Below are 23,531 nucleotides of genomic sequence, written 5' to 3'. Positions count from 1 at the left end.
ATTCAACACGATATTAATTCGATCCACATATTATCCAAAATATCTCTAAATTGCCATCATGCTTACATATCGTATTTTGGATTTATGCTAAAACCTTGTAGGGACTTGTGAACCCTTAGACGATTGGTGAAGTGACCTCCATGAATGAGTAAAATTAATAGTTTATTAATTTTTTTATTGATATTCGATTAGTATCTATCAAGAGGCCTGAGATCAATATCTAAAGCTATTTTGTAGGATCTAAAAAAAATGTTAAATTATAATTAAATTAAAAATAAAAAATTAATAAATTAATAAATCAGGAGAGATAATGTGTGTGTGGTTCTGTGAGTGGAAGAGATAATGGGGAGAGAAAATATGAAAGAATAGGTAGCTGGTTAAAAAATTATGAGAGAGAATAAATGAATTACAAATGTTCGCATTTTAATTGTATGAGAATCCAATATCAAGTTCTCGTACAAGGACCTGATCCGAACTTGAGATGAGGACCCAACCCTGACATATAATAATTGGGCATCTCTTATAATAAGGTTCAATTACTAATGGGCCCTACGCATAATAATAATATTTTGGGTAATTGATTTCTGTCCATGGGAGGTCCCTACAACCCACACATAGGAATACACACCCTCAAGCAAGGGCAGGGTGGTCATTGCACACCCCTAGTGTTGTGGTGTGGGGCCTCTCAAGAACAGAAAATTGTCCCTAATATTTTATATATTTGAATAAATTAATTGAAGCCACTGCTACTAAAGAGATTACCTTCTATGTAGACTCCATCCAATGTAGGGGTGTCAATTTTGAACCCGCACTAGTAGGCCTGATCGAGCCCAACACGTTTACGACTCGATTAATAAATATGTTGAGCTTGAGCCTGGCACATTCATTAAATGGGCATTCACGATGCAGGTAGCAAGCTCGCCGAGCACCTGACCAAACCAACATGTTTATACGACCGGATTGAACTGACTCGTTGTAGCCTGAACCCCTTTAATACTATATAAAATTTATATTTTTCCATTTCTAGTAAGAAACGAATTAAACTTTCTTACCATATGCTTTGTAATAGGATTTGATTTATATAATCTTTGTTTTATAAGTTGATATGGTCATAATCTTTCTTTTTTTTTGAAAGAACAACCATAATCTCATTTCACTTATCTTATTTATTAAATATATGTGTTACATATTTATGGGCTTTCAACCTACTTAAGAAAAGAATTTTAGGTAGACACGTTTAAAGCCCGTTTAGACTTAAATAAGTCCATAGCCTGATTAAGACCCAGTTAAAAAAAGTCCAATTAAAGCCCAACACCGATCGGATCGATTATAAACCATACCATCCCCCTCAAAAGCTAGGCCAGTTTACTTAAACGAGTGTTCACGGTACAAGATTTCTAAGTGATTAAGCCTGACTAGTCCTGACTACCCAACTGGTGAAAATATTAAATTCTTTGACTTGGACAAACAATCATTGTTCCAATCTCAGATTGGGAAACTGAACTCATATGTAAAATGTTGAAAGTGGTATGCCCTAAACACTTTCTTTAATTGATGTTTTTGAGAATTCAAATGCATTTATCAGTATAGTAGTTCAAACTCACATACCAACACATACTCCCTAAAGATTTGATATTCAAAATTATTGTTGATTCGATATATTTTATGGAGATTAGAATGGAATAAATAATACCTCATCCATGATCCACCAAAGCACTAAGATGTATGGGTGGGTGCCCCTCTCTGAGATTTGAGATTTTTCCCAAATCAGAGCCTATGATCCTCTTCTTCCCAAACTCAACAGCCCTTCTCTCTATAAAAAAAATAAAATATTATAAAGATGAAATCCTATATACGATAAAGAAAACAAACAAAATAGAAAGAAACACTCACATGCCCATAATCACGGGTCCATAATAAAAAAAAAAAAAAAAATGATATATGTGGTTCAATAAGGTGTCTAAATCTAACATAAGGGGGTAGTACAATTGGTGAGCAACGAACTTGGTATGACTCGTAAATTTGGATGTCTTAAGTTCGACTCCCACTAAGTACACCTTGGGCCACTTAGACGGAGGTGTTTAGTGATTTTCACTACAAATAAACAATTTATTGGATTTCTTGATTAAGTACACCTTGGGTGACTCAGACGGAAGTGTTTAGTACTTTTCACTACAAAGAAACAATTTTTTGGATTTCCTGATTTAACCTTAAAAACCTGGATCTTAATTGAGCAATAGGCACTATGGATTCTTAACAATCTTTCGGAGGCAGTTTACTATTCAAACTATAACATACAAAGACATCAATGGGTTCTTAAGAATCCTTCTTACTATTCAAACTATAAAATACAAAGACATCAACCCTCAAACAATTATAGAGAGAGACCGATCCTTGGGAAAGGGGTCGACTCAATCAAGTTCGCGGTCAGCTGATACTGATTCGGACGATTCTCCTGATTTTTGATTTCTTTATTGGGAAATGTGTTCTAGGTTCCACCTGTCAAAATCTGAGCTCAAATCTCCACAATACAACCATCTAATACGAGACTTTCGTTAACACCCACCGTTCAATGGTTTCATGGATGTCATCTAATTCAATCCTAGCCTTTTTGAGAACTTCATTGATATTTGGAAAAAAAAAAATAGTGATCCATGCGCTTTCCACTCTCAAGAATCCTTCACTACCTGTAGAACTAGAACTTTTGAATCCGAAATGGACAATTCTTCGGTTTGGGAAAGCTTCATATCAATAAAAATTCGCAAATGATTCCATGACATCCTTTGCATCATCTTTTGGGCATAATCATGAGAAAAATAAATTTGGGCATTATTACAAAAGCTTTTATCCAAAACTACACATATATTCCCCCTTTTTCGATTATTGGATCAAGTAAAATTCATTCATTGAGACATAATTGAAAATAAAAAAACATGCATCCCCTATAACTTCAAAAGTAATCGTTGAACCTAAATTGCACATACTTAATGTGCATGTTACGTAAATAACTTAATAATATAAATTAGATAAGAGATACAAGGAGAATGCACCAGCGTGCTACAACTAAATATAACATCTAGTTGAAAAACGCGCTTTTAAAAGCATAGCTCGTTACTGTTAAGTTAGTAAACGTAGGCAACACAACCTACAAACTCCAATTCGAGACCTAGCAAACGAGCAAATGAATGCTTTTTAGCACCCTTCTAGTGAAAGGCTCGCCTTATTTTGGCGCATGCTTTTATATAGGGGTAAGGTTTTTTCTTTGCCTTTTTGCTTCCTTCGACTTTTTTAGCCACTTCTACATCTATCGTATTCGGAAGAGCTTGCTTCTTTTTTTTTTTTGGTAGAAGGAAGAGCTTGCTTCATGGTTGAGCATTTAGCAATGTGACATCTGCGGATGCTGAATACAAAAGAATACAATGAAATTAGAACAAAGTTGGCAGACCAAGCAAGGTTACAGGATTAGGAAAATTTGTGTCCAATCTTTTTAAGATAAGTAAATAATTTTTAAATTGATTCGAATTTGAATTTCATTTTTGTTCCCTTTTTTTTTTTTTTTTTTGTTAAACAAATTGTTGATTGAAATTTTGAATTAACAAAATAGTTATTCCAAGTTATTTTCATCTAAATAATTCTCGATCCAAATTCACTAAGGTTGTCATAAAATGTAAAGAAAAAAAAAAAAAAGGGAATTTGAAGGAAGAGATGTTTTATGATTTATGTGTTTATCTCATTACTCAAATTCATTTTTTCTTTTTAATTTTCTTCTGTCCTCATTTACTGACACATGAGAGGGATTCGAATAAAAGTACTAGGTTAAGATGGCAAGGATGTTTTAGTATTTGGACATTTTACTATTTAATGCAAGGGTAAGAGAACACTATCCGTTTGTGTAGTCATTACATCAACATCTAAACCAACGTGAGTTAAAGATTGTAAGAGATATTTCAGTGCAGTATGGTCTTTTCAGACCCATAAATATGTTTAACGATAGAACTACGCAAGCGGACGGAGTTCTTTTCTCGTTAAAGCAATTAGGGCTGCCGCTTTGGAAGGAGGTGTGGAGGTCGTAGAGAGGCTTGGAAACTGGTTTTGGAAAACAAAGCTCAGCTACGGTCAGAGCCTCACAGCTTTGGAACTCTCAGAACACAGTGTCTCTCTCTCTCTCGTTCTTTTGCTTGCCGCGCAAAACCGAACGAAAAATAGTCGTTAGTGTTTTTGCCCTTTCTCTACTCAGTTTTCAAACTTGAAGCGAGAAGGTAACTGAAAAATCTTCCATGAGACCATAGCATTCAAGCGTTTCAGGGCTTCTCTCGGACTTCACGGTGTAAAAGACTTGGATTCCTTTGAGGAGGAAGAAGAAGATATCGTGGGGAATCGACCTCGATTACTGATTCGCGGTTTCTTGGGTTTTGAAGTAGGTTTTGTAAGCTTTAACTTTTTTCTTTTCTAGGGCTTTAGAGGTTGTTCGTTTTGAGTGATGGGAAGTAGGGTCCCTGGGTCACACTACAACTTGAGGTCTGCGAACTCGTTTATTGGAAGCTCCTTGCACGATCTCAACACTGTAGATGGTCGGCCAGGGGAGATTGATGGGATTAGTGACGTGGATCGTGATGGAGTGACAGAAGATAGCTTGGAGAATGACGATGAGTCCAATTCGGTTGTAAGTTTGTTACTTTGCGCTTTCTAGTTTATACGTTCTTTTATGATTAGTTAAACCTGAATTACTCTCAATTGAACTGGAAACAAATCATTTTTCTGAATTTTAAAACTTTCTAGTTCTTTTTAGTTTGGCTCAACTTATAAAATTTGAACTAAGTCTTGTAATTATTAGATGTGTATTTCGATTGGGCCTTGGTTGGGTTTAATGGCTGTAATTTGATGTTTGGTTAATGGGTTTGCTTTAATAAGGGAAAGGAAGTGTTTGCTTGCCTTTATGGGGTTTGTATTTTATCAGGATTGCATACATGAATCTTATAGGAGTTCTTTATCGCTTCATGTTGTTGGAGTGGAAGAAGATCGCTCTGGTCTTGAAAATAGTGGGTCTTCGAGGTCAACCTACGACATTTTGACAAGTGAAGGTGATTTGCAATTTTTGTTTTGAATGCTTGATATAAACTACTCAGATATTCCCTTTGGGAGATTTCTGTAGATATGCTGATTATCTCATACTTGTTCTGTATTCTGTGTTCAGTGAGTTTGACTGACTAGTTTTGAACGTTGAACCAGATGTTGTACCGATTGAAACAGCAAGAGCTAGATTCTTGCAAATAATCGTGGATCATTTTATCAGGGAGCATTTCATAGAAGTGGCTGATTCTGAGTCAGAATATGGTGCCCAATCAGGCCAAGATAAACTAAATAAGAGGAAGAATAGAGAAGTTCAATATGAAGGTGATCCAAGGTTTGTCTTGCCCTTGATGTATGTGGCCAATTTGTACGAGACATTAGTTAATGATGTGAATATGAGACTTGCTTCCTTGGATGGAATTCGTGAAAAGAACATTGGGGTTGCCCTTGAAGCTGCTGGTGGTTTGTACAGAAGGCTAGCCAAAAAATTTCCGAGGAAAGGTATTGAGTTTCCATGCTTATGAAGTCCATGTAAGGGTAAATAGAAAATATTTTGGTCTGTGATTCTTGGAATATATTGTTATGCTTTACTACCTGTTTCCTATTATAACTTGGTGCATATTATTTACCTAAAGAATTGCATCATGATATTTTCCCATATAGGACACTGTACATTTAAAAGAAGGGAATTGGCAACATCTCTTGAGACAAGGACGAGATTTCCAGAACTAGTAATACAAGAAGAGAAGCGGGTTCGTTTTGTAGTAGTCAATGGTTTAGTGATTGTTGAAAAACCAAATAGTTTGCTTACTGAGGATGCAGAATGGTAAGTGGAATCCTTCCTTCTTTTTCGTATGTTGTGTAGTTTCGGCCTTACTGTCATGTTTATTATTGCAGGTAAATAAATACGTGCTTGTCATTACCTTTTGCTGGTCATCAAATTTGGGGGGGGGGTAGAATTTAAATCAATTTTACAATATACAGATAGGAATTTGGTTTTGCATGAATCAACTTAGCAATGATCTTGGATCAGGGTTTAGGTTATGCTTATTAATGAAATTCAGCAATCAAATTTTTTTGATCCAGCTTTTTGAGAACTAGTGGATGTTGACCTGTATTAGCTCTCATAAGGAGCTTCATAGAACTCTTTTCTGTGAAGTTCTTACTCTTTAGATGCACTCACGATTGAAAGTTTAGTAGTAGGGTGTGTGGTACAAAACCTGCTAGCTAAACAATCTTTATTTATCTGCAGTATGCTAGGTTTTTTGAGATTATTTCAAGGACAACTTGGAACTGGTTGAAGGAGCAAGTTCATATCTGTATCTGGTTCTGAAGAAGGAGCAAAAATAAGATATGGAAGATGTGTAAATAGACAAGAAAGCAGGAACTGTTAGTGAACGAATGAAACATCAAGAAAATTGTGATGAAGTGTCTGCAGATTTAGTGGAAAAAGAGAAGTTATGGTTAAGTGTCAGCCTGGAAACCCTTTGAGCTTCTCCAGCAGCTCTGAATTTCTTAGTCTCCAAAGATCCAGTTTTAAGTCATTTCGACTTTTCAGCTCTAGTTAACTTAAGTTCGATCTTAATAACAATTGAACTGAAAACAGTAGACACCTTAAGTCTTCTACTGAAGGGATGGTTCTGGGTGTATGATTGATGAGCAATGCTAATAGCTGATTTGCTGTCACCATGCACTTGAATAGGCACACCTAGATCATGAAGAAGACCTTGAAGCTAGAGTAACTCACAAATACCATGGGCCATCGTTGTCTCAGCCTTTTGCTAAATTTGGTCACCACTGGCTGTTTCTTGCTACGCCATGTGACAACATTGCCACCAACAAAAGTGCAATAACTTGATGTAGACTGTCTATTGATCATCTAGGTAATAATCCTAGTCCGCATCAGTATATGGCTCGACACGCATATGATCATAAGGTGAGAACAGAATGCCGTTCCCTGGAGCTTTCGAGTAACGGAGAATGCGGAACATTGCCTCCATATGAAAGAATAAGGATCATCCATGTATTGACTCTCCAAACCAACAACATAGGTATGAGACAAATAGATAAGTTGTCCAACCAGTCTTTGATATTATCCTTTATCAACCGGTTCATCATCTTTGCTCTTGAGATGAGCATTGGCCTCAATCTCAAGGGGTGTATCAGCTGGCTTGCACCCTAACATCCCAATCTCAGAAAGAAGGTAAAGTGTGCTTTCGTTGAGAGAGAAATACATCTCTAGTAGACTGAGCCACTTTAATGGCGAGGGGGTACCGCAACTTATCCATATCTTTAATTTCGAACTCCTTGCCTTGGTAAGCCTTCAAATTAGCTATTTCAACAAGATCACTCCCATACGACAATGTCGTCAACATATACAATGAGGATAGTAACCTGATCATCAACTCGCTTGATAAATAAAGTTTGATCAACATTACTTTGTTTATATCCCATTAACACCATGGCCCTGTGAAAGTGACCGAACAATGGTATGGGGATTGTTGCAGCCCATGTAATGCATGTTTCATTTTGCATACCTTCCCTTGAGTCTCCTCACCAAAAATACCTGGAGGGATATCCATGTACTCCTCTCCCTCAAGTTCACCATGGAGGAAGGCATTCTTGACATCAAATTATTGTAGCTCCCATCCTAGGTTAACTGCACGAGAGATAATGACTCGAATAGTATTCATTTTGGCAACTGTTGTCTATGCTATAAGTCTGAGTAAATCCTCTGGCAACCAATCTTGCTTTGTACCTGTCCACAATTACATCAGCTTTTTGTTTGACTGTAAACACCAATTTACACCACATGATTCTTATGTTGTGGAAGAGGTAGCAAATTACACGTATCATTCTTCCTAAGTGCTCTCATTTTTTCATCCATAGCATTTTTCCTCCTGCTAGTTCTAAGGAAGAGAAATAGATGACAAAGAAGACAAAAAAGCACGATGGGAAGGTGGTAGGGAATTATATGACACAACATAGGAAAGAGGATGCTGTGTGTAGGCCATACTTCCCTTACAAACAAGAATAGGGAGATCAAGAGAAGGATTATTGACACCAAGAGAGAAGAGGTTACCTGACAAGGTGTTGGACTCTGGATCAGAGGACAATTGGCTAGGCATAGTGGTAGTGGTGTCAACTTATTTCTTTCGTCGAGAATTCACCTGCAATGATTGCGGCTCCTTCTGAACAGATTTCAGCTACCTTTGAATAGTACTATTTGGAATCCCCTTCTCAACTAAGTTCTCCTTTTCTTGCAACAGTGGAATACTATCAAGGGAAACAAGGGGCACATCTCCCCCTAAAAAGGTGTCGACACAAGGTAATAGGCCTCCATCTTATGAAAACCACATCCATTATTACTAATAGACAACGAGAAGTGGAGTGATAACACTTGTACCCTTTTTGTGTAGTGGAGTACCAATAAAAATACACCGAAGACCCTGCGGATCAAGCTTTCCATGGATGTGATGATTGTGAGAAAAGCAGACACAACAAAAATACTTTCGGAGGAACCACTAAATAGGAAGACCCAATAAGCATCTTACTAGAACTATGGGACTACAAGATCTGAGACATCCGATTAATAAGATATGCAGCAGGAAGGACTGCCTCACTCTAGTATTGCGTTGGCACATGCATCTCAAACATGAGAAACCTGGTTACTTCCAACAAGTGTTTGTTCTCTCTTTTGACCACTCCATTCTGTGCTAGAGTATCAACACAGCTGGTCTGATGGACAATGCTGTGATCAGCAAGATAAGATTGGAAAGCACCATCCACAAACTCTTTCCCATTATCAGTGCATAATATCTTTCTTAATTCTAGCATCATACTGGTTCTGAACCAAGCGATGAAACAACTGAAAACAATGAAAAACCTCATTCTTATGGCGCAACAAATAGATTCAAGCAAGCCGAGTATGACAATCGATAAATGTGACAAACCATCGATATCTAGTCACAATTAGACAATGGTAGGGCCCCACACATCAGAATGTTCTAATGAAAAAAGGAACAATACTTCTATGATTTGAAATGGAATAAACACTTCTAGTTTGCTTGGCAAAAACACAAGCATAAAAAAAAAAAATTGGTTTGGATTACACTGCTTAATAAATAAGGAAATCCTAGATAAAATTCCAAAGGTGGATGTCCTAAATGATGATGCCACTGATATAACTCTGATAATTCAAAAGTTGAATCAATGTGATGAGAGCCTGAGTTGAAGAAACTGTGGAAAATGCACTGTCGAGCAAGTAGAGACCACTACCACTTTAGCACTGCTAATCGTTGCCCTATTACCAAGTCCTAAAAAATACATCAGGAAGAAAAAAGGTAACATTATAGTTCAAGTCCCTACTAATACTACTAAAAGATAAAAGGTTAGTTGAGAAATTTGGAACATGCAATATTGAGGATAGGGACAACATGGGAAAACACTGAATAGTACCCTTTCTTGACATAGAGGGGAGGGAACCATCAACAACCCATACTTTATTTTTACCTAATGACAAAGAATATTGAGAAAAATGACTAGGTGAACCAGTTATGATCTGTTGCACCGGAGTCAATGATCCAAGGAAGTGATACAACAGATGCACAATGACCACCAAAAGAAATACATAAGTGAGCAGAATGGGACTTAGATGCAACCGACATAGTGGCAATAGTAGTAGCAGCTGATGATGAGGGCCCTAAGTTAGTCATTAGATGACGTAGAATAGATAACTCATCCTATGAGAGAGAAGCCAATGGGGGCAGTTACATCAAAAGTATCATATGGCTCAGATTGGTTTGGTTGGGGCTGGTTAGAACGACCACGACCATGTCCCAGGGAGTTGGCTGGCCGCCTATGAAGTTTTCAGCAAAATTCTCTAGTATGCCGCTCCTTACCACAATAATCGGACTTCATAGGTTCCTTCTTAGTAGGTTGTAGCATGGTAGTACGACAACTATCTTCAAGCTGAACCATAGAGTAGGCATGTTCTAATGATGGGAAGGGGTCACGATTAGGCGCATGTGCCTAAATTTGATCAAACTCCACGTTCAAGCCAGCCAAGAAATCATACACCTGTAGCTTGTCTTCATGTTTCTTGAAAGCGGTAGCATCAGTAGAACAAATATCCTAAAAATCTTCATAGAAATCCAGTTCCTGCCACATATCTCGCAACTTAAGAACTCTTTCTGCTTTGTCTCATAATTTTCTTCCTTAATTCATAGACCTATGCATCGTTTCCAACCTGGGAGTAAGTATTCTTAGCCGCCTTCTAGATCTTGGCAGCCATATCCATCAAGAGATAACCCCGTGCAATAGTAAGGTTCATCGAATTTAACAAGAATGACATACCAAGGAGAGAGCTCTTCTTTCTCTGAGTAGAACTAGCAGTTGGTAGGCCTTTCAGTTTCACCTGTGAGATACCTGGAATAATCACGGTAATTGATTGACAAAAACAGGATCTAGACCACATCAAGTAATTGCTCCCATCCAACTTGATGGAGCTAACAGGGAATGAAGAGTAGTAGTCACCATGAGTACCACGACTCACTCCGTCCAAAACAGCTGATGCAATAGTATCATTTGATGCCACCATAACTGTTGGATATTAAAAAACGAATCTAAGATCGAATAAAAAAATTTTAGATATGGAAAAAACTCACATAGATTGGCTCTTAGTGGGAAAAACTCACCATTGAGGGTGAAGAAGTTGTGTCCAAAAAAAGAATGAAGAGAGGTGAGAAAAGAAAGAGAGTGGATAGCCTAGGGCTTTCATAGGAGGTTCGAAACCATGAGTTCGACAGAGATCTGACACCACGTTGTGATTTGGAGAATAATGAATTGTGTAAAATTGATAGCAACCTACCTTTACTTATGATAGGTGAGATATGAGTACAAGTACAATCCCCTATGCACAATTCTACCCTTATACCTATATTACAACAAAAGATAATAAGAATAGGAAAACCAATAGCTTGTAGTGAAGATTATCAATGTTGAACCGTCTAGGCTTTGCACCGCAAAAAGTCGATCGGATCAGACATCAATTCTATTAACTTGATTAAACACAAGAAAGTCTTCACACATGAAGAAGAGCAACAAATGTGACAATTTTCATTAACCAATTCGTGTACAATGTTTGATCCTCTTACAAAATTATATAGAAAACTCAAAAATAGACTTAAACACTAAAAAAGAAAGGCCTAACACAATCCTTGACTAATTGGGAAACCTAGAAACAATAACAACAACAAAGCCTTATCTCAACTAAATGGGGTCGGCTACATGGATCCGTGATGTACAAATTTGAAAAATAGAAGTGAAGGAAAGAAAGGGGGAAAGAAAGGGAAAGGAAACAAAGCCACACCTTTGGACTGGGAAACTTAAATTACCAAGAAAATAAACTCAAAACAGGACTTGACTTATTGACTCCTAATCCGACCTAACTAAAACACTTAATAACAAGCAAAATAAATAAATAAAGACTCCTACTTGACTAATCCCGTTTGCCAAGCCCATACCCATATAATAAAACTATAAAAATGGTCTATTACATCGAAAACCCATGGGATCAAAGGCCCAACATGTATATAACACAACCCTAGACTTATTCTTAATAAAACAAGCCCATTTCGATGATGAATCTGCATCACCTATAATACCACATCAACAATACACATGGACCATGGAGAAAACTAGGACCCACCTTTCAATAGATGCAACCTATGTGGTCCTTTAGGCCAATTGACTAATTTATGGTAACCATCTAGGCCTAATATTGGGCCAGATAGAATGGTTTCTCTCTTCATACTGTTGTAGGTTCATAGTGTCTTAGGTGTTGTAGTGAGTGCGGCTACATGGACATGAAATTGGGGGTGGGTGTTATCGGTTGGGCTTATGGCATTAGAAAGGGCCTCTCCACTCTGAAACTCGGGCTTTTGGGTTGGATGCTATTAGATGGTATTAGAGTGGGTTGCCCATGTGCCAGACATGTGTAGCCCATGGCCCAAAGATGGGGGTGACTTGATGCAGTGGGTGCGGCTCCATGGCAAGGAATTGGGGATGGTTATTCCCACATTGGTTGGGTAGTGTGGGATTGTTGGGCTTATGACCCTAGGAGGGCCTGTCCACCCTGAAGCTCGGGATTCTGAGTTGGACACTGTCAAGATGTTAGTTTAACGGTCTGTTGTTAATGCTGATTCTCATGCTATGGCTGGCTGCTGCATTGCATAGTATCTTTATCTAATGATCCATCTTCTTGAATCTTGAGGAATTCTCTCTTTTAATTTTTAGGTTGTGAATCTTGTCTGTTTATTGCATACTATGGTTTGTATTTTGGCAAAACTTGTTATTAATTCACTCTGTCACATCTGGATTCCATTTGAATATAGAGGTCTGTTATGCTTTATGTGTGAACATTTTCTTGAAATCTAGGTTCAAACGGTTGACAGGTCGGGGAGAAGTCGCTGTATCAGCTCGAGACTATAAGTTCTATTCACCCAGGCATAAGTATAGACGTGTTGCATCACATTCTGTGTCCAACATTCCTGGCTTGCCGGTAAGCTTGAAGCACCCTTTTGCATTCAAATTTTGTTTGGTTTCCTTGACTACTTTTATGGAGGAAGCTGAGTTTTTTTCGTATAACTGAATGCAATCAGGCATTCTCAAGCGCAGATAATTCTTGTGCAATGGCTACAGCCCCAGGATTCCGACCTCTTAATGAAGTATGGACTTCTCTATAACTTCATTCTTCCTTGTTGGTATATATATTTTTTTCAACAGTATGAATCCTTTTGGTTATAAGGAAAAACTAGGACATTATTCCTATAGGTTTCTGTCCCACAGAAACACAGCCGTTGTGCTTTCACTTGCCTTTCTGGCCTTTTAGTTATTGCAAGGGAAGCATAATCAGGACAGCTGAGATACATTTTTTGTAAAGGAAATTGTGGATAGCTACACAGGTATCTCAAGAAGCTGGAAAGGTAGATTACCCCTACTCTTATTCAATCCACCGTCTGAGTTAAAAGTAATGGAGGAAGACTCTGATAGGTGTAGGCATCTTCCTTAGCTATTTCAATCGTAAAGTGAGAGCTTGGGAGGTAGATCTGCCCTATGAAAGCTTCAGACACTTCTTTTGTGCTCTTGCTACTGGCTCGAGATCTGACTTCACAGGTGCTGCTACCAGGATAAATCCTTCACAAGTGGGCAGGGAGAGTAGGGGGATCTATCCTTTCCTTTAAAGCAATGGGAGAATTCCGCCAAACCCAATGTGCTAAGATTTAAAATCTGAAGAATGAGAAAAAATAAATAACTTTTGAAAAACAGATACATCTTTATTAGACTGGATTGTATTTTGTAGAGGAAGGTGAATTTATTGGGTTCACTACTTATTGATCTCGTTAGACCATATATTTCATTCAACTTCTTTGGGTTTACTTTGATCTTTATCAGACATCTGAACATGGTGGTCAACTTCTTGGGTACTTACCAAGGTTTAAGATCTCGCTCTCACCCCCCATCTCGCTGATCCAAAAAAGAGAGATCTGGCGAGATCTCGCTGAGATCATGTATTTTTTCGTGGTCGACTCGGTGGTTGGTCTCGATGGCTATATGGTCTTTGTAGTCCCTGAAACTATATATTTACCCTATTTTAGGACTTCTAAACACAATGGAAATATCAGTTTTTTAAAAATCAAATTTAAAATGGTACTTGGACTTCGTACCTTATGTAAGTAGTCTCCAACTCTTCTGACCCTAGGCTAGTATACTTTGTTCCACAATCCACATTCCACAATCAACACATTGACACACCATAATCATAAGAATTTAAAAGACATCATAGATAATTACTTAATTGATTAACAATTAACATTGATGACTGATGAGTCACATTAACATACATTGAAAATTGGAAATGACATAAGATAAGCTATATAACAACATAAGGTCAATATTCATCATTTATTTAAATAGAAAAAAAAATTATTTCCCTCCATGAATCTATAGATCAGTGATATGTATCACATATATAAAAAGCAATGTAAACCAACAAGTATTGATGATGTTTCCATGGAAAAATGGGTTTGAGATTTTTTTTTTTTTAAATCTAAAATGGTTCTTGAGAAGAAAAGTAACTCCAAATGTGGATGAGGAGGTAATATTTTCTACTCTTTAAGCTTTAATGAGTATAGGAATGGAGATCCTTAAGCAAAAGCATCAAAATTCTTGCTCCTTAGTGTTTTTTTCTTAAAAAAAGTAGAAAGAGGCAAGATCTTGGCGAGATTTGGTGAGATTTGACGAGATCTCGTCGTTTTTACACCTCGCCTGTGATCTAATCTCGCTAAATTAAAAAAACGATCTCGCCGAGAACCATGGTACTTACCACAAAAAAAAGGGCTGCAAACAGTCAACACTAGGGGATTGGCCCCTCTATGCTCTGGAAAAGCTGAAGGTGCAATATCATTTCTGACAAAGAGGACCAAAATTCTATCTTATCTTTGTATGGATAAAATCATAAAACTGCCTTTAATTTGAGTCCCCGAAGATGGTTCAAATGTGGCTTGAGTATGCTGATTTGAACTTCGAATATTTAATTCTGGAATAATATTTGTTGCTAGCTGTTGGAATGGAAAGAGTTATGAGTTGTAATGTACTCATAATAAGCATCAAAGGGCAGTGCAGTTCCCTCAATCCATAAAATGCGATGACTAGGGAGATGATGATTGGGAGAATGAAATTAGATTTAAGGACTTTCCCTCTGAATATTGTGGTTATATAAGATTTGGATGAGGAATTTAAATGTTTACAGAAATTCTGAAAACCCCCTTTTGGAAAAGTTGTGATGCGGATCCGGGTTCCAAAACCAGAATCAGATCACTTATGGGCCCATCCTTCATCCAAAATCTCAGGTGAAGAGGGTTAGGAATGAGGGAGATTGGTCGAATCTCTCTCAGGTCTGCTGGTTCAATAATGACAAAAATTAACACAAGAAGCAGAGGACAAAGAAGGAATAAAGAGAAAGTAAGATAGAGAGAGAGAGAGAAACAGAGATTGCACAAGGGGGGAGGAATGGTCACACGACCTTGCAAGTACTCATCCGGCAATAGACAACTTAATTCAATTAATTCTTCAAACACCTATTTAATTAATTGGGTATACATGCCTTTATGTAATAAACTACAATTAAACCTTGCCTAATTAAAATCTAAAACTAAAATAGCAACTCCTAATTACTTCCTATGATCTAACTAATGAAATTAGAAATAAAATAAGACTCAAATTGATTACTCTTTACTTATCTAACAACTGCCCAAAATAAAATATTAAATACCTTCTAGAACAAAATAACTTAATCTTTCCTAAATAAAATAAATCCTAAAATATCCTACTGAACCCAACAATACATCCGGACCCGGTTCGCCTTGGTCAAGATTACTCCAAGGGCCAACATGGTTTAACCTCGATTCTGCATCAACTCCCTAGATATTGAGAAAAACTCATCCACGAGTTTTATAGAAGGAGATGATTAACACCACTCGATCAACATCCACGATCATCGGCTTGAATGGGGCAAAGATCCAGCACGTCTCATGATCAACAATCACGATCTCCTGATGGTCCTCAATAAATTATGTGACCTTGATTGGAATCTGATGGCGGGGTTTCACAATTGAAATTGGACCATCGATCGGTTCTTCAAATGCAACTTTGATCGGACCATCTAGTTTATCTTGATCATCAAGTTCAATGTCAATAGGATCTTCCACCAGTAACCCATCCTCGATCAAGCTGCACACCTTATCACAAGTGCTTGGTACTTCAGTAAGCTTTTGAAAATCTGATTAAGTTCCCGAGATTTCGGTCAAAGTTCTCAGATTTGCTTCAATCCATCATCAATTTCTTCTTAAGCCCCTCAAGAAGAGTAATAAATTCAGGGGAAACGAACTTATGATGGTGAACAAATGGCATTGCATTGATGTCCATTATTACTTGATCCACGATTTTCTCACTTTCCATTGTCATCCCTTGTTCCACAATAAGGCAGTCTTCCACTTGTGTTGACATATTTGGTTCATCCTATGGTTGTACTAGTGGTATCACTTTTTTTGACTCAACCAATCCATGAAGAATAAATTTTTGACGCATGTGGAAAGCCTGGAGAATGCACATATTGTTTTCACGATCAATGGTGTCGTCTCATTGTTCCAACCAACCTCGGCTTAATTTAATGATGCGTTGGGGAGAATAAAAACTTCACAAAAAGCCCCACCATTATAATAAGAAATAAAGAATTCGATGAATACATCATCCTCTGACTAAAAAATAATCTAATTGGTCTTTGACAACATATCCACCAAAACGGAATTGTCATGTAGTCACTCATCAATCAACAAATTAGCAAACGTTCCATTGGGAAATCACACTTTAAACTTAAACACAAGAATCCATATTTGGAAGAGGACAAGGAAGGGAAAGAGAAGGGAAGAACAAGAAGAGAACGGAGGAGGGGATCCTTCGGCTCTGATATCGCTTTATGCGGATCCGGGTTCCAAAACCAGAATCGGATCACTTATGGGCCTATCCTTCGTCCAAAATCACAGGTAAAGAGGGTTCAGAATGAGGGAGATTCGTCTCTTGGTTCGATAATGGAAGAAATTAACACAAGAAGAAGAAGAAGAAGAAAGATAGAGAGAGAAAAAGAGATTGCACAAGGGGGGAGGAAGTCACACGACCTTGCAAGTGCCCATTTGGCACTAAACAACTTAATTCAATTCATTCCTCAAAAACCTGTCTACAAATTTGGGTTACATGAGTTTATATAATAAAACTACAATTAAAACTTGTCTAATTAAAATCTAAAACTTAAATAGCAACTCCTAATTACTTCCTGAGAAAATAAAACTCAAATTGATTACTTATACTTGTCTAACAACTACCGAAAATAAAAGATTACATATCTTCCCAAACAAAATAACTTAATCTTTCCTAAATAAAATAAATCCTAAAATATCCTACTGAACCCAACGATCCAACCTGACCCCGTTCATCTTAGTCGAGATTGCTCGAAGGGCCAACATGGTTCAACCTCGATAAGCCAAAATCTGTTTTAAGAGTATAGAAAGGTTTGTAAGAAAATAGAGAGATGCCCTTAAAAAATCTTATTTCTTTGAGCAGGTTTAGCCCTAACTTTGACTATCCTAAACTTTAGAGAATTGAGACCCTCAACTCTCTTTATGGGTTGGGAAGGGCCAGTCCAAAGTTTTGGTCCTAGTCCTAAACCCATGTACATATATGTTATGCACAAGTGCAATGTGTTTGTCACTTTGTCCCCACTGATGTGCATATATGTTATGTGCCTATAGGTACGTAATCCGTGTGCAAATAAACTGTTTTTTGGGGTGGGGTGGGGTGGGGTGGGGTGGGGTGGGGTGGGGGGGGGGGGGGGGGGGGGGGGGGGGGGGGGGTTTGAAATCTAGCAAGTAAGGATATACTTCATGGAAAGGGCCAAAAATCACATGGTTCGGGCATTTTGAATGGTTAAAATTAAACAGATTATGGATTTCTGGGCAGTTCCAGGCTTGGGCATGAGCAAAGACTAAATGTAGGAACTAGGCACAATAATATGTGCTGTATTCCTCTGGTACTAAGTTACATTTCCTATTTGGCTTGATTATAACACTGTGGTAACTGGATGGTGCTTAAACCTTATGTTTCAGAGATATAAATTCACAATCGACCACACAAATATGGGCATTTATATTCTTTTTCCTGTTGGCAGCCGCAGAATCAGCAGCCTCCTCAATCCAAACATCATATACAACAACTCCCGCATCAAACCCAGTTTCATCAACTCCAACCTCATAGTCAACCCGTTCATCATAATCAACATGTGATGCACTTCTCTCATCCGCATCCATGTGGACCTTCTTCGCATATTCCTGAGATTTCTCATGGCCATCAATCACCAACTATGACACAACATATGGCTTGCATGCAACCCCTCACCGGAGGCCATGTTGGAGGGCGCTTGCATGTACTGGTGAGTGTTCCTCTAGATGATCTTTTTTTTTGTCTTGATAATACATGTATTTTTTTTTTAATCCCTGTTGTTTCAACTTGGCTGGAATTGGAATTCTATTTTATATATTTGTCGTGACCTAGCCCCCACTTTTTTTCAGTTTATCTTAAAATAGCATCACTCTCCTCTAAAAACATCTTTTTTCATTCTGTGTTTTGAATGCAATTGTTTGGCCATTTGTAGTTGACAGTTTCCCAAGCTAATCTTGTCTTCTCTATTTTATTTTCGTAAGATGTTGACTCTTCTCTCACGTGTACATGAGCACTCTCAGTCAAACACATGTTTTTGTGTGTACAAATTGGTGACTTAGAGGTTTAGATATGAAATAGACAGACTATCATGTCATCTCTCCCCCCACATGGATAAATGGTTTAATATCCTAAAATTTTTCTGATTTTTCCATCTAGTGAACATCTGCAATTTTTGGGTTTTGTGTCTCTTTTAGTTTGGGAACTAGACAAAATTTAAAAGAATGGTCCTTGGCTCTCATTTCGTGGACACATTTCTTGGGAAATGGTAGAAGGATTAGGTTTTAGAGTAATGGGACATTCTTGTTTCTCAATTCATATCATTTGCTGTTAGAATCTAAGTCTTCCTGGCTGTTAAGCTCCTTGGATTCAGTGGTTGCAGTCCAAAGTTTTCAAGGGAATATAAGTGTCCTTAGTGATTCCCTTTGGTTGCACTATGTCCTTGATCATTACGTGTTTGCATCTGAATCATGTCTCAAAAAGAATCTAAAGATCATTGGGGAGGGGTGAATCTATTTCACGAATCCGATTGGCATATCTGAGAAGACAACCGAAATATGTTTTCTCTAGACTAGTAAATATGCAGTAGCAGTTACAACCTAGGAACGACAAATTTGAAGTTCTTATATGCATCAAGATATTAGAATGTCTGTAAATGCTTATGTCCTGTCAATATGTTCATTTGTGTAGGCAAGGAGGTTAGTGGTTGGTTAAAATGTGTAGGGATGAACTAGGTCTAGGTTAGACCAACCTAGAAATTCAGTTAAATTTGGTGTAAACGTTTTTTGCAAGCGGATATGATACCTGCAAGTTGTATTTTGATATGTATAACCTATAGGATACATTGACATTTTAGTTTATTGATATGTTTGGGTAGTTATTGCGCTGTAACTAAGTAGTCTCCAATTCATACTTCCTTGCATGACATTAAGCATCGGGATCTTTTCTGGCAGATTGCAGTCACCGATACGATTTTTTGACCTATATATTTATGTCTATGAGGGATTGGGCAGATCGGCCGATCAAACACGCTTTGGATTGGAACTTTTGGAAAGAGGGGAAAGATGAAGCAAGAGTAACTGCAGTCGATTTTTGGTTATTCCTCTCTGATCCAGGCTGCCCATGCTACAAAGTTCAAGGATGCCGATCATTTGCCTAGACCTGCCTGATCCTTGCAAAAACTAGGGATCTGTAATGAAATCTACTGAGATGTCTTCTAGTTAAGCTATGAATAATCAGAGAGCAAAGAAGTGTTCCTGCTAAGATTCTGTTGGTGCATGTTAATAGCTCCAGCTGGTTGTCTGTTATCGTAAATACAAAAAGGATGAGTTTTAGGTGTCTAATTCTTCCGAGTGTAGACAAATAGAAGTTCAAGTTTCCTAGAAGCATGAAGATGGTCTGCAACTAATGATAGGGATGGACACAGAAGCAAGAAGACAAAGAAGAGAGAGAAGGTGGAGTTGAGGTTGGGACTTGGTGTTTGTGAAGAGAAGTACAGGTATCAAAGCTAAGAGGACAAGCTACAAATGTTAATATGTGTTTTTTCATATTTATTGGCAAATTTTAACAACTGATCCTAAGTGAAATCGGCTGTTCTGGATCAGGGATCGGTCAGTATTTTGTCTATTAAGGAGGATTCCATGAATACCTGAAAATAGATATGTTCATAGAAAATTTGAAATAATTGATAGGATCCGTTTCGGGAATGTAGAAATGGAAGAGAAAATTAAATGTTGTAACTTTCAGATCATAAGCATTTGATAGTGCTCAGAAACGAACCCTCCATTTCCAAATCTTTGATTCACTTGGGAGAATAATTATCTAGAAGTACAGGATAAAGTTCACAGAGGTTCCTGAGTTGCATTCAGCAGAAACTCCATGAACTGCAATATTAAATATTATTTAAATCTTTCAGCCTCCTCCCTAATGTTGGGCACCCCCAGTATGTGATATTTGGGCCCTGGTCCATTTCTTCGTTTAAAATGGAAACCAAGAGATTCGCCACTGTGCCCTATTGTCCAAAAGAGGCAGTGCTAAATCAAAATAGTAGGATTTGACTAAAAATTGAAGCCATTATACCAAACGATTGTGTCTTGGAGGTAGTTTCCCAAGTGTTGAAAATGGATTAGTTATCTATATTCTATAGACATAGACAAGCTTTCTTGTGTTACCACTTCATGCTCTAAAAGTTCAGAAAGACTTGTCGAATATCACTGACCAACTCTTTAAATCCTCGCTTCATTGTCTTTAACTGTCATGAATCTATTGCTTGACAAGAAAACAATGCTACTTCATAATTTGATGTTTGAACAGTTTCATTGTTGTAGCATGTGATACAGCTTCATTGATGTGGCATGTGGTACAGTTTCATTGGTGTAGCATGATGTATTTTCGTAAAAACTCCAACATCATCCTTTTATGAACCAAGAAGACCCTTTATCTCCTTTCATCTTCTAATTTTGTAGTGATATTAAATTTGGATCTGTGGATGTTTCTTTGTTCTTTTTTCCTGCTTGAACTGCTATTACAACTTAGGTGCTTTATTTTTAGTAATCTTGTTTAGAGACAGCTCACAGAGAAACGTCACTGACACACTTCCGCTGTTTGTTTTCTAGCCAACAAGCCCTGCAAAGTTTTGTGATGAATGTGGGGCTCCTTATTTGAGAGAGACATCCAAGTTTTGCTCAGAATGTGGTGTAAAGAGATTAGGAATATGATGGTCTCACTTTGCCGCCGTTTTATGTTTCTAGGTTTTTCCCCCTTTCTGTAAATATTTCTGGGGTTCAAAATGTAAGTGTACAGTCATGTTACATAGTTTGTAGTTTTATAGAATTAGATTTTCCTTTTTAATTATTAAATTGTCTTATATTTACATGGTTTCTACAATCTGTCTTTTATCATTTATTGTGATATGGTGAATTTAGATTTATTCGAACTTGATGCGATAAAAGATCTGATCCAGATGTCTTCAATTATGAAAGTCTACCTCAAGTCCAGTTGCTCTCTCTATCCATGGAATCTTATTACATTTTTGCTATCCAAAAGGCCAACTTCTGGGTTCCAGAAGCCGAAACTCAATAAGCTATGCAAACATGCACTTTGACTTTTCAGAAATCTTGTGGTACCAAACACTACTTATAGCCATATGCTTCTGATTGTTGGTTATGCTTTTGTTGGTTGTGCCTTCTGCATTATTCTGGGCTATAGGTTGTGCTTTTTTACAGTTTCTACTGAATGAAGTTTTCTAATTGCTGCATTAATGTTTCCTGACAGAAAGAAAATAACATTTTCATTATGGAGCAGTTCAACCTTTTTTTTTTTTTTTTTTTTTGTGGGTGAAAACAGAGCCAGTTCATTTTAGAAATTCTAGCTGTCCTAGCCAAGTGATCAGCCATAGTAATTAGAGACCTGACCATCTCACAGATGGTTACAGACCTAAGAGTCCATAGACTTTATAACTCTAGATAGCAACACAAAAAGACCCCATGACTACCCATCCTTTGTCCCTTGAGTTAACCAAGCAATGACCTCTTTACAATCTGTCCATATGTCTACCTCTTTCCATCCTAGTCTTTTTGCTTCTTGCAGTCCTTGCAAAATCCCTGACTTCCGAGTCCTGTGTGCTCCTTGCAAAGCTATGATTTATAAAAGCCACAAGTAATTGAGACTTGTAATGGAACATAGATGACCAACCAACCTCTTCTGTGTGGTGCTCATAGCTACCATCAGATATAATAATTAACCGATCCCTAGATGACAATACTTAAGAGTAAGGGATTTGAAGGACTAAGAGACATGGATATTAAAGTATCACACGATGGCACCATGCAATGTATGTTCTGATTGCACCTTGTTGGGATGTACAGAGGTTTGGAATGGATCTTAGCCATGGGAGCAAGCATAGGGGATTTACCTTTTAAGTATACAAGGCAGGGATAGGAAGAAGAATAAAGAAAATTTTGTTCAAGTTCATGGTAAAAACAAAGTTCTTTTGAGGTGGAAGACATGGCTTCATTTGGTTGCAAGGAAAATAAAAAGAAAGGAAATAAAAATTTCAAATTTGAAGGAGAAATTTTTGTAATCAATTATTATACATGATTATGTAACTACTTCTAAATCATTCTATATTTGGTTATGTCATTAAATTTCACTTTTTGCATCCAAATCCATTGTATTTTCTACCCCCAACCCTCCCTTCCCTTAAAAAAAATAAAATAATAATAAAAATAAAAAATAAAAAAAATCCCCAATTCGATTTTTTTTTTCCTATCAAGACCTTCTCTTTGTGCCCATAATATTGCTAAATGGGCTCTCTTATATCTCTTCCGGGGCTAGTAAGTCTCTTTGTTTCTAGGGCATTGAAGTCTCTTTGATTACAAAATTTCTCGTTTAGGTTTGAGAAATTTCATTTCCTTCTTTTTTGATTTCATTTGAAACCTAACAAAGCCAATATGATGCAACACAAGTGCACTACACTTTAGAATATTTAGTGGAAAGAAGGGGAGACTTTATTGGATAAATTAATTTCTATTAATCAGTCTATTCAGTACTATAATATTGAAAAATAGTTTTGTTTAATATTTGAGTTTAAATCATGCCAAGTAATGTGCTACCATATTCGTTGCTGGGAAATTTGTTAATTCTGGTATTCAAAGAATGTGAAAGTCCATCAAAAGCCATTAACCATTGGGGCCGTTTGATTTTGTCTCTAGAAACGGTTTCTCCCTTTTTTTTGTGCTCAGAAACGAAAAAACACCCCAAAAACTGTTTTATTTTTGTCTCGTTTCACTTGTTTTTGAAATCAAAAATAGAAATTTATGTCTATTTCTGTGTTTAGAAACAGGAATGGAGAAACAAGTAGTATTGTTTTTCTGTTTCTAGAAATAAGTGGGAGCGATAAAAATTGTGAAAAACCCGATACTTCACTCGACCTACCCAAACCTCCAACCCATTGTTGAAACTTCTTGCTATCTAAATGCGGTGATTCCAACCTGGTTGTGCGAAGCTCATAGTTTTGGATTGTTTTCATCATTCTGAAGCTCATCTCCATGAAGCATGCATACAACTCCAATGTCATGCCTTCACTAGTGAGTTGCATTCCTCCAACGTCGTGCCTTCACTCATGTCTTGAA

At 37.4% G+C, this 23,531-nt stretch overlaps 1 protein-coding gene across 2 annotated transcripts; it reads left to right on the top strand.

Moving 5' to 3' along the window:
• The first annotated feature begins 4,015 nt into the window (after positions 1–4,015).
• LOC122082478 (uncharacterized protein At2g02148) lies at positions 4,016–21,271 on the top strand. Of its 2 annotated transcripts, none has more exons than XM_042650078.1 (8): positions 4,016–4,663; positions 4,958–5,081; positions 5,230–5,571; positions 5,734–5,896; positions 12,508–12,631; positions 12,732–12,797; positions 17,852–18,112; positions 21,015–21,271. In XM_042650078.1, exons 1-8 carry the CDS (start codon positions 4,481–4,483, stop codon positions 21,114–21,116), a joined length of 1,365 nt encoding a protein of 454 aa, XP_042506012.1. In that variant the 5' UTR covers positions 4,016–4,480; the 3' UTR covers positions 21,117–21,271. The 2 variants fall into 2 exon arrangements, with proteins under 2 accessions (XP_042506012.1, XP_042506013.1); XM_042650079.1 differs by having other exon boundaries at positions 4,538–4,663; positions 4,981–5,081.
• Positions 21,272–23,531: the final 2,260 nt, after the last annotated feature.

The sequence above is a fragment of the Macadamia integrifolia genome, chromosome 6, assembly GCF_013358625.1.
Source record: "Macadamia integrifolia cultivar HAES 741 chromosome 6, SCU_Mint_v3, whole genome shotgun sequence".
Classification (NCBI taxonomy): domain Eukaryota; kingdom Viridiplantae; phylum Streptophyta; class Magnoliopsida; order Proteales; family Proteaceae; genus Macadamia; species Macadamia integrifolia.
The sequence above is the reverse complement of the archived record's forward strand: the minus strand, read 5'-3'. Positions and strand labels throughout refer to the sequence as shown.

What these genes read in the sequence shown, in the direction of transcription:
- LOC122082478 (XM_042650078.1), top strand. Translation starts at nt 4,481, where the DNA reads ATGGGAAGTAGGGTCCCTGGGTCACACTACAACTTGAGGTCTGCGAAC. An exon ending in CAAAAAATTTCCGAGGAAAG is followed by an intron (nt 5,572 to 5,733) that starts GTATTGAGTTTC and finishes TTTCCCATATAG; the next exon opens with GACACTGTACATTTAAAAGA. An exon ending in GAGGGCGCTTGCATGTACTG is followed by an intron (nt 18,113 to 21,014) that starts GTGAGTGTTCCT and finishes TTTGTTTTCTAG; the next exon opens with CCAACAAGCCCTGCAAAGTT.